General features: G+C 47.2%; 2 protein-coding genes across 2 annotated transcripts; both read right to left on the minus strand.

Moving 5' to 3' along the window:
* Positions 1–219: 219 nt before the first annotated feature.
* LOC147958611 (uncharacterized) lies at positions 220–8560 on the minus strand. The gene is made up of 18 exons (XM_087532214.1): positions 8479–8560; positions 8260–8384; positions 8134–8224; positions 7092–8032; positions 6335–6866; positions 6125–6210; positions 2904–3047; positions 2492–2765; positions 2316–2418; positions 2085–2215; positions 1914–1989; positions 1687–1819; positions 1427–1584; positions 873–1344; positions 709–773; positions 526–607; positions 373–431; positions 220–280 (listed from the first exon to the last, which is right to left on the minus strand). Exons 1-18 carry the CDS (start codon positions 8558–8560, stop codon positions 220–222), a joined length of 3615 nt encoding a protein of 1204 aa, XP_087388340.1.
* LOC147958612 (uncharacterized) lies at positions 4139–5293 on the minus strand. The gene is made up of 2 exons (XM_087537150.1): positions 4340–5293; positions 4139–4186 (listed from the first exon to the last, which is right to left on the minus strand). The coding sequence occupies exons 1-2, from the start codon at positions 5291–5293 to the stop codon at positions 4139–4141; spliced, it is 1002 nt and encodes a 333-aa protein (XP_087393276.1).
* Positions 8561–17600: the final 9040 nt, after the last annotated feature.

The raw sequence follows: 17600 nt of genomic DNA on the forward strand, positions 1-17600 counted from the left end.
CGTACGAAGAAGGGGCTTCATCGTTGAGCACATAATGAAGCACCACGGACATCATCAAACCGGGTTTCGTCGTACGTCCGTAGCTAACCATCACAAGCCTGAGACATGAAAAGGCGAAGTCAAAATAAGAACAGCACACGCACCACGGCAACAAATAGACAACAGAGACAAGGAGAAGACATACATTCCAAAAGGATGGATCATTCGGCACTAGCTGCTCTAGAGCTTAAGCCTTTTTTTGGCGCTGGGATCCTCGCCTCCCTCCTCTGCATTAGTAACCCTTCAAAGACAACCAACAGTTCAGCACAACAAAACGGAACCGCATCAAGCCACACAACAAGCAATCCAAAATATCTGGAAAAGGGCAAGCACCTTAAAGAAGTATCTCCATCAACACTCAAGGCCTCATAATCAGCATCCGGATCCATGACCTTATGGAAAAAAACGAACAGGAACCAACATGTTAAATTAAGACAATGTATCCCGAATCATCTTGTTAGCCGTACGATAGAAGAGAGCAAGCACCTCATTAGCAGCAGGAGGTAGCAGAGCCGCACGCACAGTAGTCTTGGATGCCTTATCGTTTGCCACTCGCTTTCCATCGGCACTGCAATTCAGAAACCTAACACAAATTAACCTGAAAATTTGAAACGTAGTATTCCCAAGGAAGTAGAGCAGGCTAATCTTCAGTGCGTTTGCATCACTTACGCTTTATTGACAAATGCCGGAGAGGCCCGACCACGGCCAGGCTGAACTCTAGGAGTACAAGCCTCCTGACAGGAATATAAACAAAGACAAAGAAGCTAGCCTGTCAAAAGTAATAGAAAAAAAAAGAACAACTAAACAACATTCCATTGTGATATGATCTGTACATTTGACTGGCCAACAGACAGGAGATCCATAGTGGTCAGTGATGGTATGGACTCGACTGGAAGCACGGTAGGTGAGCTAGCAGCAGCATCATGAGGCAGTAGACTCGTGCCACTCTCAGACTGTTCAGACGAATCAGCCTTGCGGTACTCAACCGTGGAACGGGAACCCTTCTCCACTGGAACATCAATACGGTTGACCTGGAACGAGCTATCCTCTGCCTCAGGATGGAAGCTCTTCGGAGAGATAGACACTACAAATCGGTACTTCCGGCTAGTCAATGCAGAAAGCTCGTGGGGAATGGCATCAACCCCACGGGCTATTTGAACAACCTCATTAAGAGGCATTCGGTTAGAATGCCCTTCACGGAGTAGGGTGATCAAAGATTTGCCAACAATATCCCTCCCTGCTCTATCAAATAGAACGAACTCAGCCTCGCCTGTGTCATCAGCCCCCACGAAACAGATGCGATACCTATCACAAAGCATATAAATGCGTTAAGGGCAATGAAAATAAGATTATAGAGATTGCAATGGACATCCACATGAGGCAGCACTTTGGCAGTGCATCAGTGCACGAGCATTTTGGATCATTGCACTTGTAGTCAGACCCATATGGCTGGGAAGACTTATGACATTTCTCATAGGACATGAACCACCAGTGCTGTCCAGGACTGAACCTAGCCAATGTAACCGATGAGAAGAAACTGGCATCCTACAATTACATCGCACGACAAAATAGCCAGGTCAACCACCAAAACAATGGAAGTCTCCCCCCCCCCTCGTCAGATGAGATAAGTATATTGAAGTGACTTACTTTGTTTTTATAAATGTCTAAAGCCAGCAGCTCAGCCATTGTTTTAGTCTCCATCTCAACATGTGCAACCACCTCAGCCATTGTTTGTCCTGGTAAAAGTATCTTCTCTATAGGAGAGAACTTGCCCTGGAGCCTGTAATTAGGAGAGAAAAAAAAGCATGAAACAACACATGAAGCAATGTCAAAACAATGTATTACGAATATTTTTCTAGGGAAAGACAACGAACCTTGCATGAAAATCTATTATCTCAGTGATGTCATCATTAATGTACCACCGGCACGATGCACTTCCACTAACCCCCCCTCCGACCTACATACAGGACAAAAACATGCGTTATGATTGGCACAGGAGGTCAAACACACAGGATGTTTATCATCAAAGCTGATAAAGACCAGACCTTGATAGTTTTTGACCAGAGTGCCAACGAACAAAGCAAAGACCGGCCCAGTCTGACCAATTGCGATGACATCCTCCGCATCAAACGACGTCGCACGCTCGCCCCAGAGCACAACATTTATCTGATACCCACTGCACAGAGCATAGGACAGAGCACGGATTTGATGAAATGCCATAACAGTCTAAGCCAGTGGAATTCATAGCAGATGTCTAAGGGAGCACGACAGCAGACTTGAGATCCCTAATGGTGACGATTCGTTTCACAGAAGGTTCGGCCCTGCTTGAACTATGATACTGCATGGCGTCTGACACGCCAACAATGAGGCCAAGTACATCTACAATCCACATGAAGAGAAATCAGCTAACGGTCATACAAAGAACAAAGCAACCACAACAAAAAGAACTAACCTGTAAAGAAAGGAGGCCTCTCGAGTGGCGCAGGCAGGTGGGCCAATTCAGTGAGCGAATAGGTGCAGAATGGAAACTCAAGGTATGTGTCAGCGGTTGGGTCAACAGTGGTGAATCTATTAAACCTGATCATGTTCACCGAATCGACGGGTTTGAAATAGTTTTTATTGGGGAACACCAGGAACTGGCATATGTCATATGCACAACCTTCGACAATTTTATCTATGAACTTTGAAACCTTCTTCTCAGAGATCTCAGCATATATGTGGTTACCCTGGTAAGACAGAATGATAAAGCATCAACAAATGTCATGAACTCACACGGAAAAGCAGTAATTTCCTTGGACCATCATCAAACAACATTAAACAGTAAAAATGGCAAGCAACACAAGCCATAAGGACAAATCAACTACCTCAGCGTCCAGAAGGACCAAGTCGATGTGCTTTATGGGCCCAACGTCAGTGTCCCCACGATGCTGCCACATCCGCGAGACAAAAACCCGGACAGTGAGACGGCTGTTTCCCGGGACAAGTCCAGCCAAAGCAGTGATATCCATCTGCAGCAAGGACACAACAAAAGTACAGCACAAGAGTAGGCAAAATGGCCAAATGTTATAAAGCATGATAGACATGGATAAGATGAAGATCATCATCATGTAAAAGAACTACAGCAATAAAGTACAACACAAAAAGACCTTGGATACAAGGAATCCTATCGCTATACATAAACACCCAGGCAAAGCCCGATCAGAAGAAGCACGTAGATTACCAAAAACCTGACCATACACAGCACAAAATACAAATACGCACGAGCACTATGTCATCCCAGCAGATCGAAAGATCTCTGGGAAGACAACATTTTTCGTCTCGGAGCCACAGGTGCCATCATCGTTAACTATAAGGATCCTCAAGGAATCTCTGGAGGTAACACGAGACACTGCTACATATAGCTAGCCATGGGTGAAGATAGGTTTTTTAAGATATACACCAACCGAAGAGAGCGTCTGGCCCTGGATTTTATTGAATGTCATGGCATAGCACACACGCACTGGAAATTGGCATCGTCGAAGCACAAACGACGACTTCGACTGCTTTGACAACAATTCAATTCTAGGGATATAGACGGTATCACCCACGTGGGATCCGGTCATTATAATAGCCTCAATAACGCGATCGCCTAGGTCTTTTACAATAAGACGCGTGCCATTACAAAGACCATTCGGCTGGCTCAAATTTCTCAGCGGCATAATCGGAACCCCCTTCTTAAGAGTAAGCCTGTGGCATGGAAAATTAATGATCTTTAAAGTATTCAGATACTCTACAGGATAAAACAGACTCTCCTCTTGAACACAATCTCCAGAGCTATCTACGGAATCAGCACTCAAATACTCTCTGCTAGCAGTTGGAACCAAATTCATAACATGAACATTAATTTCCTCGGCAAAGTCATTGGTCGTTGCTAGAATGGCCCTCTCTCGCAAATAGTCAGGTCTTAGATAATTATCCACAAAGTCATCGTAAATGGAAGAAACGATGGCAGATATCGGACTACCATCAGTTTGAACCAACAGATCATCCGGTATTCTTATCCAAGAAGCTCCAGTCTCATCGCCCCGTTTCGTAAAAGGCAATTTCCCCTCACCAAGATCTAAGACCCATCCACTAAACAAAGAAGTAGCCTCTTGTACCCTAGCGTCTGCATTCGGCACAGCCAATCGCATGTTAATTGTAAGGGACAACATACGAACATGGCGCCACAGCGGAGAATTTGTAATGGCTGCATCAACAATTTGAGGCCTAGTACCCCCTTCAATAACCGGCAATATCTGTCTAAGGTCCCCCCTAGAACCATGATCAGTCCACCAAACGGGAGGGCCGCACGCGATGCATCATGTGCAGAAAGAACATCACGCAACGTCCTATCCACAGCCTCAAAACACATCCTATGTGTCATAAGCGCCTCATCCCAAATGACTAAAGACGCTGCTTCAAACAACTTGCAAAGGCGAGAACCTCTTTTAATATCACACACCATATCATCATCAATGTTAATTGGTATTTTAAAACGGGAATGAGCGGTTCTTCCACCGGGCAGCAGCAGAGACGCAATACCCGATGATGCAACAGTAAGTACTATCTTTCTCTCGCCTCTAAGTAAAGCACATATTGAACTCCAAAGGTAGGTTTTCCCAGTACCTCCATACCTAGAAACAAAGAAGAAACCCAGACCACCCGACCGAACACAATCGACAATAGTCTTATAAGCAGCCATCTGATCAGCATTCAAACTACGAAACATGGCAGGCGCCTCTCTAGCCAAAGAAACAGCATCGTACGACATTTCTTCATGAATTAACCTATTATCAATGAAGGGGGCATCAATATCATCAAGCGTTTGGGACAACAAATTGAACTCATGAATATCAGAACCATGCTTTAAAAATATGCCAGCCAGCTCATCAAGAAGCATGTTTCTAAGCCTATCGACAGGAACCTCGTAATTTTCATTATCCATCACAGAAAACAACGCATGTTGGATATCATCCGCCATGCTCAACCAATAGCGTTCAAAAAAATCCCTCTCATCCCTAACATGGCAATTTATGAGCATGGTGACAAACAATTGTCTAAGACGATTTCCAAACCCCCAAACCACAGCCTCATCAAACGCCATGTACCATTCACTGTCATCTCCTAATAAACCCCTGGCAGCACAAGCATCTTTAAAACTATCGTACACACATCCATTATACGTCCTAAGGTCTATAAAAGATCTAGCACCCTTAACAATCATCAAGAGCATGCGCAAGTAGTACAACTCACTTTCGTAGGACAAACATAATATATGCGACCAATTTTCTCACCACCACCTCTTTCGTGCCATGATCTATTCACAGAGTCCCAAGTCCATTCAATTGGAAAATCACAATAAGTTGATGAACGGGCATGCTCATACAATTCATTTGCAACAAACCATTCAGTCAACATTTTTTTTCAACTTTTCAGAATTTGAAAGCTTGGTAAGATCAACACGAGGAAAGTAACGAATAACATTCATGCCAGGCAGGTGAACGACTAACCTCTCTACAGAAGGCATTCGACAATGTATTGGGAAACCAAATATACGCCATAACACATCATACTCACAAATGTAACGACAATGCAGATACTCTTGCACCTCATCTACAGGACCATCGCCATACACACCTGCCTTTTTAAAACGCTCTAACATCACCTTAGCGTAATCAGCGCCCTTTGTGACATATTTAAACAAGTATTTCATCACTTGAGTCTTATTACACCACTCTACATTAATGTGGGCCTGAAACTTTTTAAGCAAAGCCATGTTATAAGGAACCACATGCCTATTGTCAAGATAATGGCCGTTTTTAAAGATGGTCCGACCGTCGTTACGACGTCGATATAAGGCAAATCCCTTGTCATCTATGATCGTTTCATCTCTAAACTCTTTTGGGAAATGCTTTGAACAAGAACCCTTTTTCATGCAAACACATTTATCATTCATTTTCCCACAGGGCCCGTGCATCATAAACTCAGAAACCAACACATAACCCAAGGGGTCTGCTAAGGGATCAGGTATTTCAGCAGAGATAAAGGAATCTATACTCTCAACACCAATCTCACCTTGATCACCTACCCGCCAAACCAATATGTGTGCGTGTGGTAGACCCCTCTTCTGGAACTCAACAGTATACAACACTGAAAAGAGACACACAAAACACCAGTGAGAAGCAAGACCTATCATACAACACAACCAAGGGGAAAAAACATAACAAACAACAGCACATGCAGCGTAATCAAACACAAAGACAAAACATAGTACCAGCCTTGATAGGACCATAAGCCTTTCCGCATTTGATCTCTTCCAAGTACTCCACGAGCTTCATATGGTACACCCTAACAACTATATCCGCCCTATCAGAGGGCTTCTGCCCTGGCTCCAACGCCGTAGTGATCTCAGGCCACTTGGGATTACAGGTGAAAGTAGTAAAGATATCAGGAGCACCGTGCACCCTACATATGGCAAGACCGTCTTGGAAATTTTCCTTGTAATAACGGGGACCAGCGATGTGGCTGGATGGCAGAATGGTCTTCTTCCCAACAAGAGTGCTATCAACACACCCCTCATTAATGGCATCGGTTATACCTTGCAAATGTTCAGCCCTAAGCATGTCCTGGTTTTTCAATATATACCAAAGCCTGTTCTCATTGATGCATGCACGTGCATCCACAACGGACTGAGAAGACAGCAGGCCATAGCACAGGTATGGATTGGGCTGATCACCCTTATAATGACACATAAAACGATAATAATCTTGCATGGTCATCTTATTTTTCTTCCCACCATCAGGAGACTGATCAATTGGGACATCAGTAGACACCGTATCAGATGCATAAGGCTAATTACCCAGGACACCAGAAGCAGACCCTACATCTGAGGGAGGAGGATGTCCACGCGGGACACCAGGAATAGACCCTATATCTGAGGGAGGAGGACAACCACGTGGGATACCAGAAGTAGACCCTATATCCACAGAAGTAGACCCTATATCCACCACAGGAGTCCGAGCAATCAGGACACCAGAGGTAGTCCCCGTTTCTACCGCACTCTCATGGACAGGATCAACTGGGACATCATGATCGCCATCATCATCCGCAAGGACAATCAAATGAGGAACATCTATCTGGAACCCCCTCTCTCCATAAGGAAAAAGCAATGGGTATTGCAAAGGCATAAAAGCAGTGTTCAAAGAAGAGATCTGCTTAAGACCTTCAGAACGGCTAGAAATTACTATGTCCCGGGAAGACCTCTCTCCAGTAAAATCGCCAACAATCAAAGCAGCAAGCCCAACAGTAGTAGGCAGGCTATACTGTGGACCATCACCGTCCGAAGGACCAATTATACAAATCGAAATTTCCTCAATAGGCCCATCACCAGGATTCTCTATAATACTGCTCGCCTCTCTAAAGGTATGCACTAACAGATTGAAGTCATTAAGCATGTCCCTTAGACCAACAACTATATCCCTATCGATATTTCCATCGAGCTTATCGTCTGGATTTAAAGCACGCATTCTATGCTCGATCTTGTTAGACGGATCATGTATATACATCTCAGCAAATTTAGGGTCACCATCGCCTTTCGGCAAGAGCGACCCTATACGATGGGATACCTGTCCACTTATTTGGAAAATCTTAGGCCCACGAGTACCATCTAATGAATGATCAATAGTAGCACCCATCGAAGTGAAAGCGAACATACAATTGTACTGCCGTATGTTTCGGAGGAATTTTCTTGCACGAGCAGTTCCATCAAAACGAAGCAGCTCCCGGAGATAAGCCGGGGGGTCTTTAAAAGGAGGAATGTAAACCTTAGTGCCCTTACAGCAGAGATAGTAAACCATCTTGCACTTCATCCAAGAAGACTTCGATTTCACCCGCTCGTTGTACCAGAAAGAGGCACCACAATACCGACACAAGAAATCTGGAGGGCCGTAATACGACTTATCTGCATAGGAAGCTAACTGCCCCAAAGAGGCATGGAAGAAAGGAAAATCCATAAACCACACGACAACAAACACACATATACGAACATGCTAATCAGTAACCGATGACTAATACCTTTAAGGGACTCAGCAAACGCAACCGAGTAACCTCGCCAATCCTCTGGCATGGGACCATAAACAGTATGCTCTATAATGAAAAAACCAAACTAACATAAGACAACGCACAGAACAAATAAACAACCAACAATGGAACTACAACACCACAAGCACCTGCGTATCCAGAACGAAGCAAATCAAGTCTCACCCTACGCTTTCTGCGGTTCAAGGTCGTCTTAGATGAACTTAGATAGGGAAACCAACTATCACCCAAGACGGGGCAACAAACACGGGAAACATGAAAGGATTAGCACCCGCAAACAACAACCCAGTAAATAACCAAATTCAGCAGGAAGGAGACAGGACATACGTTTACGCTTCTGGGGAGGAAATCCAGGAGGCACGCGCGGCACGTACAATTTCGCAACAGCAACAGGGGCTCGCATGGGAGCAGCAGCAGGCACACGAGCAGAGCCACGTCCACGTGCCACCGCAGCGGGAGCACCACGACCAGAGCCGCGTCCCCGCGCCGTAGCAGCGGGAGCAGCACGACCAGAGCCACGGCCTCGGGTCGCAGCAGTAGGCACACCCCTACCAAACCCATGGCCCCGCGCAGAAGCAGCAACACCCCGTCCAACCCCGTGTGGACGGGCAACATCGCCTTGCCCAGTAACGACACAACCTCGTCTGCCAACAAAGTCCCCAACCAAAATCACATGACCTGTGTCAGGTATACGTCTCTGGGCACCACCCCGCTTAGCCACAGATCTGCGTGCAGAGGACCCCTCCTGGCCAGAGGCACCTCCCCTTCCCGAGCCATTGCCACATCCAACGGGGGCATCATCGCCTAGGCCAGCACCGGCACGCCCACGGATAGCCCATCTCTCACACCCCTTGCCTCGTCCACGACCATCGCCCCTCTGACCCGCCATACAAACACCGCCCTAGACAACAACACACCCACAGACAAGCACCCCACCATACGGTAGCATGGCAATCCAAGACTGAACAATACAAAACAACAGACACAAACATAAAATTCCAGATAGGGCAAATAATAAAGCATTATTAGCGGGCAGTAAGACTAACACGTATGCCAAGACAGAGTATAATGATATGAAAGGTTGAACCAGAACCACAAAAGATAAAAGAGCAGAAGCTATTAACGATTTATTGAATGTCAATTAGTACAGATGAACATAATAGTTAAATAGTACAACATACCAGCCGCACATAGCAGCATATACATAATGATTCAAACACACAACACCTAGAGTAAGTGAAAAAACAAACCATCGAAAAGAAAAGGGAAACCAAAGAAACCCTACACTTGTGCTATAAAGCACATGCCACCGTAACTAAGGCAGCATGGAGCATCTGTCACTGCGAAACAACATCAATGTCATCCACAACGATGGAACCATTGGCACGTGCAACAGGCGGCGTGGCCCTGACCAGCGACACAGCCAGAACCACCGCAGAGCGAGCAAGCTCTCGATAAGTAGACATACTCCTATAATTGTAATCCAACACAACAAACCCATACACCCCTTGCAGAAAAGAAATTGCCTGGAAAGCAGCGCTTTCATAAATGGACAAGCCCACACTGGCCTGGGACCAGAAGAACCTCCTGACTGTCAATGCATCTCTCCTAGGAACATCAACCTCAATCTCGACTCCACCGAGCAAATCACCATCTTCCATAACCTCTCGCAGGTATGAGTGGAATGGCAAACGGCATCGAGAGGCGACGGCATCCAACAGATGCACATACGAACAACTCACAGCAAACATCCTGCCATAGATAGTACCCATCAAAAAGTAAACCCACTCCACACAAGAAAGAGAAAAAAACCAGGAACAAACGTTAGATCACTCAGTTCAGAAGATCAACACAAAGCACCCAGACAGGGAAAAAAGCATACAAAAGAAGCAGATCACCCAAAATAAAAGCCCTAGGACCATAGATCAGCACACGAGGAAACAGAACGCATAATTCACCTTCTAATACTTGACAATTGTTCATCCTACCTAGCCTGTAAATATACATGAATTCAAATATCAACCGACGTACTCACTACACCCCGGAACACGACACATAAGCTAGAATACCAGCCAGGCTGCTCAGGCATATATCCAGGACAAACCTCAAGAAGCAGACCCTATAAACTAAAAATAGCCTCCAGTCAAAACAAACCCCTACACTTAAGCACGAACCACTTTATCTAAAGACACGACAAGCTCATACTCATAACCAAAAGTAACCTAAACCACGTATATACGGATCCTCCTGACCCAAGGCTTTAACAAAGACCCACAACCTATGTCAACGATGCACGGCAACACAACCATCAAACAACATGACTGCCATAATAAAAATGCTCCTATGTAACAACCAAATCGACCATTACAACCAAGACGAGCATAGAGGCAGACAGACGGCACAAAAAATGAATCTAGGAAAGTACCTGCCCAAGGACCGTCAACAGAGACCCCAGCAAGAAATACCCGCACCAGATCCAATCCCTTGGAAGCCGAAGACCAGGACGACGCGACGACGACCGAGGGCCAAATCTCAGCAAACCCTAACCCCAATCCTGCGCAACAGACGGGAACAAATCAAAGCAATCAACAGGAGATCAAAAAATCGAGAGTAGATCAGAGCCAAGCGTGAGAAATCACCTCATCCATCGCAATCAACCGGGCAAAGAACAGAGAGGCATCATCCACAGCACAAATCCAGCCTAACCGTTGGTCGAAGCTACAAACAACACCCCCGCATCAGAGGACGGGCACACACGTATCAACCAAGAGACGACAAGCGGAGACACAGACCAGACCTGAGGATCGACGGCAGGAGAAGCAGCGAGACGACGGCGCCCGGATGCAAGAGAGGAAGAGGAGAACGGCGAAATAGGGAGAGAGTGCTAGGGTTCTGGCCCAACCAACCAGCTCCTCACCTTTACCCCAAGAGACAGCCACACACGAAGCGCCACGCAAGGGCGAACACGTGAAATACCAATAATGCCCTCTGCGGGCACCGAAAATTGCAGGCAGTGGCACGCCATCTCGCACGCAAGGAGCAGCGATGGGCGCAGCTCACCCACTTGGTCACTGACTATCGTGGCCTACAGCGCCCGGGCCCCACCTGGCATAGTGCACGAGGGTAGTTGAACGGGGGAGAAGCGGCAGCTACTATTCATTGATTGTCACATCAGTGAAGATCCAACGGCCAGATCCTTTACATCAGTGGAGATCCAACGGACATATCCTTTCACCTGAAGATCGAACAGCTGGGTTACTTTTGGACACTTAATCCGACGGTCCACAATGCAACGCCCTGAGAAGGCTCCATACAAGACTCCAATTTAACAATGGGATGCTCATGTGATGGTGGCTAGTCACTGAACCTCCAAAGACGGTGAGTGAAGATTTGATCATAATAAAAAGGCAGGAAAACAAGCAGTACTCGCAAGCAGGACAAGAAGATATGATATGCAGACAAATCACATGCCACACCCTATATATTCTAGACTTTTCTATTTAGTTATACCTAAATTACTTGTAAAATAATAGTTACACCTAAGCTACCTGTCAAAAATATTTACAATTGTTAGGATATTTTAAAAGTTGTACGCTAAAATGTTGTATAAAGGTTTCACAGACATTACAACAAACGCAAACATACTCTGTAGAGTAATATGTAATACGTAAACGGCGCCCATTGGCAATAGATAGCTTCTTTGAAAAAACGCAATAGACAAAAATAATCTAACTCGAACTTCTAATATTTCGAAAATGCATTATGTTTGGCATGGTGAAAATAGTATAATTGGACAATTATTTTCACATGTAGTCATAACATAAGTTTTGGTAATTTTCTACTGGCATATACATACAAAACATAATGATCAAAGATGCATATAGAGATCATATAAATATCTAAAACGCCATCTATTTACGATTGGGAAAGTAAATGTTGAGATTTATATTAAATGCAATATAAATCATGTTAGCTACAAGTAATAAAGTTTAATATAAATATATAAGCATCATATATTCTAAATAACCCTCAACCCATCTCGAACACGCGCCTCTTAGCATAAACGATTTATAACTTTCATTGGTTCAAAAAGCCGTTGGTCAAAGCTAAAGGAGTCTTCCAATTTCAGGTTGTCTTGCTAAAATCTACGTGCTGGCACTCAATCAAGTAGTAGCGCTGACACGTTCCAAATTTTCCTATTCGTTGCGACTCAAATGAGATTTATGTTCTTCCATCAAGAAGAGATAGTTATCGACCTGTGGTTTTTGCCCGAGTTAAAAGACAAGCAAGTCCTTTGAGTACAGAGTGAACGAAGTGACAAAATATGAGCCTAGGGTGAACAATACTTTGTTGAAGGTAGTCATATTAGGAGAGAGTCTCGAGTTTGGTTCCATCGAAAAGGGTGTTATATGTGGCAAAACAGACATCTAGTTGTGCACCCAGTAGATCTTTCCATTTTCGAGAATCCCGCAATCAATTATTTGAGGTAGGTGATGCAGCAGACATCTTGTTGTGACTCATAGTCAATTAATCATATTTAGGATATATATATATATATATAGAAATAAACATAGCAATGAGTAATGAACAATCAAAGTATCATATTGAAATTCTAGCTGCTCACTCAGCACTTCGCACACTTAGAGCATTTATAGTCCGACTTGTCAAATCCGCCCCCTATACGCCCGGGCGGTGGACAGCCGCTCATTTGGCCTGCCGGAAAGCCACAGATCTCAAATGCGGATACTCAAATCCTACACATGTATCATATTCGACCGATCAACAATGCAAAATAAATCATAGTTTAACAATCCATAATTGCCAAAATGAAATTAAAGTCCAAGCATGACAAATCACTCGCTGGCTAGATCACTCGCCGGAGGTCGTCCATGTCGCCTGCTCTGTGTCCATCCTTGCGTCCTACTCTGCCTACACCTTGCCGCCTCCTTTGTCGTATCCTTGCCTCCGCTTACGCCGCTTCCATCGCCGCTCTCGCCACCTGGTACCCCCTATGTTCATTGATCTCGTTTTTTATCCCCACAAGCCACTTCTTTGCATGTTCATCCGAGAGGTTTTCATCCGTCAACATGATCTTCGCATCCTCCAGTCTCGAGCAAGTTGCAACCTCTCCTTCTCAAGCTACATTTCTTCAAATGTTCGGGCCTTCTTGAGCTCCCATTTGATAGCCACATATTTCTTCTCCAAATCATTCTTCTCCCTCTCAATTTACAGTTTCTTGCTCGCCCTCTCCCGGTACCAATCCTTCCTCTCCTTTTACGCGTCCAAATGAGCTTGTACCTCTCCTCTTTCTTGTTCTCTCTTACGGAAAAAATGCCCATCCATGTGGAGGACATTTTTGTCGTTGTGACGTCACAGGAGGCCCTCACCCTCTCCCACTTGTTTTCCATCACTTGCCGGTTATTCTTTGGCACAATGGCTCTTCCATTCTCCCCTACAACATCGTCATCATCGTCGTCCAACCCAATTAATTGGTGGGAGCTTGAACCATCATTCTTCCTTTTGCCGGCCTTGAGATCTTCCACAAGTTGTGTCCACTTTGCATTTCTATTCAATAGCACCCAACAATGGCTAAAACCAAATGATTTCTTCACGTTTTCTTGATACATAGTGTCCACCACCACCGTCTAGCAAACAATGTATGTATAGCAATTAAAATGAAATAAGAAAACAAGTAATTGAAATGATGACAAAAAAACTTACGTATATTGCACTCCCATCCGACTTTGAGGGCGACCAAGCACTTGTGCATAGTACCCGACGTACTTGTTCACTTCCCCTTTAATGATCCCCTATCAATGTTGGAGAGATGCCACATCACTAGTGGTCACGATAGGATACAGCTCCACATAGTGTTTGTGTTCGTGATAGTGCTTGTGTATCTTCTCCCAATACCTATTGCCCTTTTGCTCCGTGTCACATATGGGTCTAAGGTTGTGGCCAACCAAGGTTTAACCAACAACATATACTCGAAAGTTGTGAATGCCTGACCTCTTCCTTTGGGCACCTTTCCCTTTTTTGAAATTGGGGTTTTATGTTGTGCCAATTTCAAATGCCGGACAGTTTTGGATCACCCAACTCATAGTCCACTTGGGTTGGATCTTGATTATCACTGATCATGTTCGACATTATATTCTCCTAAAATTATTATGAGTTCAAATAAACGGGGTGCACAACTAAATGGAATGTCATACAATTTCAATGATCGAAATTGAGAAAAAACATACCTGGTCCTGCTATGCCATTTCATCATACAGGCTGTGGGCAGACCAGGCGCCACCAGTGTCGTGCTTGTCCGCGCCCATTGGAGCTACAGTGGGTGAACAACATCATCTGCCGCCCTTTGCATTGGCGGAAAGGACTCCGGAATGCCCTCCCAACCAGCCGCCAGATCGTCCTCTGACCCGACCGGGCCGGACGACGTGATCCTTGTCGGCGACTGGATGGACGAGGTGCGGTGAGGGGAACGCTGCTCCTCGAGGTCCACATCTGCTCCCTGCGACGCCGCTTCCCTTTTCCTTTGCCTCTTTCGCTGGTTCCTACGGACAACTTTCTGACTTGCACACTGGTGCCGAGGACGGGACATCGATAAACGACGCCGAAGTAGCCTCCGTGGCGACGGTGTGGGACAGGCTGGTCAACATCTAGGGCGACGGGTGAGGTCTGACGGCGAGGATGGGGGAGCAAGGGTGAACGATGGCGATGACTCGGGCACGGGAAATGGTGGATGGACGCGGAAGGAGGGCGGTGGGTTTGGTGGACTCGGAAGGGATTTGGTATAATTTGTTGTAGGGTAGGGTTGCTGAATCCAATGTGACGAACGCGCCTAGGTATTTCCGTATCCGTCCTAGATTTATGCTGGATATGAGGGGTACCAGTCAACCAGCCCAGGTCGTGTTTTTTTATCAAGTCAGTGATTGTCTGTCTGCCAAGACGTTTGAGGCCCGTATGAAACACCAGATGCTCTGACCCACCCATGTTGTGAAACCGCCCGGGCAAACCCCCCTCCTCCCCCCCCGCTCCCCTTCTCCGCCGGCGGCCACTCCGGCCCCGGCGTCCACCCCTTCGCGTCGACGACCACAGTGGTCCCCGGCGCCCATCTTCCGTCCATGGCCTCGAACCCTCCCAGCCCTGCAGCTCGGGCTCGATCTCCTCCCGCTTGTAGCCCGTTGTGTCTGGCCTCGACCTTTCCGAGTCGTCGGGATCCGCGGGCTCCTCTACGGGCGCGCCTCCCCCTGCCGGCTTGGTGGCCGCGGATCCGGCTGCAGGCGCGGCTGTGGCGGGCCTGTGGAGACGGCCAGGCCCCTCACGCAAGGCGCTTTGGCGTCGCCGGAAATGGGAGCTCAGGCAGAGACAGCTCGCGGCGGCGGAGCGTCCCAGGTCACGTTCGCCGGCTTCGTCCCAGGAGAGGCGCGAGGTCCCACCGGATCTTTTCGGCCTCTCTTTCAAGTGTTTTCTGGATGGGCATCGCAGGGAAGACTGCACCTGTGATGCCCCGAGACCGATGCGCCAGGTGTCTTCCAGTTATTCGCCGACGTTCCCATGTCTTTCACTTGGGTGTTGCATCTTGCTATGTCATCATGTGCATTGCATCATCATGTTTTCAAAACTTGCATCCGTCCAGGTCTCCCCGTCCTCTCCGTTGTCCATTCTGAGCCCAGACACACTTGCACGCGTCCGCGGCATGTCCCAAATAGTATTTTATAAGTGGCCGGAAAATGTTCTCGGAATGGGATGAGAGTTGGCGTGCGGTCTTGTTATGTTGTAGGTTGGCCGCCTGCCAAGTTTCATCGCATTCGGAGTCTGTTTGATGCCCCAACGAATAACTATAGCGGCATTATAGCCGGTCTATCGTTGGACGTTTCCGGTCTCCGGAAACGATTGTCAGGTTGCATTCCCCTTCTCTCTTCTCAGTCCAACCACACACTTGACCTTGTTCGCCTAACCCCTCTTTGCACAATGCATCGACCCCTCGCGCGTGTCCGAAACTTACTCGAACCCGGCCCGGGTTGTCGTTACTGAGGGATCCGGATCATCCCCAAACATCCCTAAAATATCATCGGTTTGTTCTTTGACTCTCCTAGCCTATTTTATCTCGATCGTCCGATTACGATTGGAGGGCTCCGTTAGCCCCTAACCTAATCCACGAGCGTATATAAACGGGGCAACCCTAAATTCTAGGGACAATGTCCCATCCATCAAATACTCCCAGCCGCCGCCGCGAGTCCTCTTCCACCTCGGGATTGCCCTTGATCCAAACCCACCAATCACCCACAGCCTCCAGATCGCCTCGCCCTCCACCTCACGACTGAAGCTTCCCTACACCTCACCGGAGATGCGGCCTCCTATGTTTCCTCCTCGCGCCTTCCTCACCCGCCCTGAGGCCATAGTCCTCGACTTCGTCAGCCCCATCGCCGCCGGCGACCTCAACCATCAGGGTGTCGCCCTCATCCACCAGGCCAGGCCACCCGCTCCTTCTCCCTGTCCTCTTCTTCTTGTTGTTTCTACCCTTCTCCGACCCCTTCCTCGTCTCATCTCTCTCTCTCTCTCTTAGAGAACCGACATGGTCGCCGCCCGTTTGTCGCCCCGCTGCCGGACCCGGCCAGACTCCGCCCCGTTCCCGCCGTCTGCTGCCCGCTCCTCATCGGGTTCCCTGCATGCGCCGCTTCAAGTTCCCGGCCCCGCCTCTGCTTCAGTCGAGCAAAGAGGACGACGCCCCTTTTTTTCCTCCTCTGCCCGAACCCATGCCATGGGCGCCATCCTCACCATCGTCAACTAGGTGAGCAGCAGCTCCACCGCGACCCCGCCCGCGCCTCCCTCTATCTCTTCCCTTCTTATTTTTTTCTCTCTGGTGCTCTCTCGCTCACGATCTCTCTGTCGCTCTCCTTTGCCTCGAACAGGGAAACCCCGCCGCCATGGATGGCTGAGCCCAGCGCCCGAGCGCACCTCCTCGCGCCAAGCCGCCGCCATTGCCTCTGCTCATGCCTGAGCATGGACGTCGCGCCGTCTCCTGCCTCCTCATCCACGCGCCCCCTACAGCCTCACCTCCGGCCGCGCAGGTGAGCAGCCACCGCTCCCGAAGCATCGAGAGGTCGTGCCCTGCTCCTTTTCTCTCCCATCTCCCTTTCTTGGTTGTCCTCGCTCCCTCACATCTCATTCCCGCCATGGACAGGTACCAACCGCAACCGCCGTGAGGGACGCCCGCGCTCCCTCTCCTCCGTGTTGCCGAGCTGTAACATCCCAAATTTTTAATTTGGAATGTTATACATTAGATCATCTTTGCATATCATATTTTTATTGCATTTTGGCTTGATCCTAGAAATTCTACGCAACTCAAGGACCCACGGGGAGAGTTGGGGATTTCTTTATTTTCATATTTAAGTATTCTCAAATTTTGAAAGGAGGATCATTTCGTTTTAATTATT

The sequence above is a fragment of the Triticum urartu genome, chromosome 7A, assembly GCF_056163025.1.
Source record: "Triticum urartu cultivar PI428250 chromosome 7A, HENAU_Tu73, whole genome shotgun sequence".
Lineage (NCBI taxonomy): Eukaryota > Viridiplantae > Streptophyta > Magnoliopsida > Poales > Poaceae > Triticum > Triticum urartu.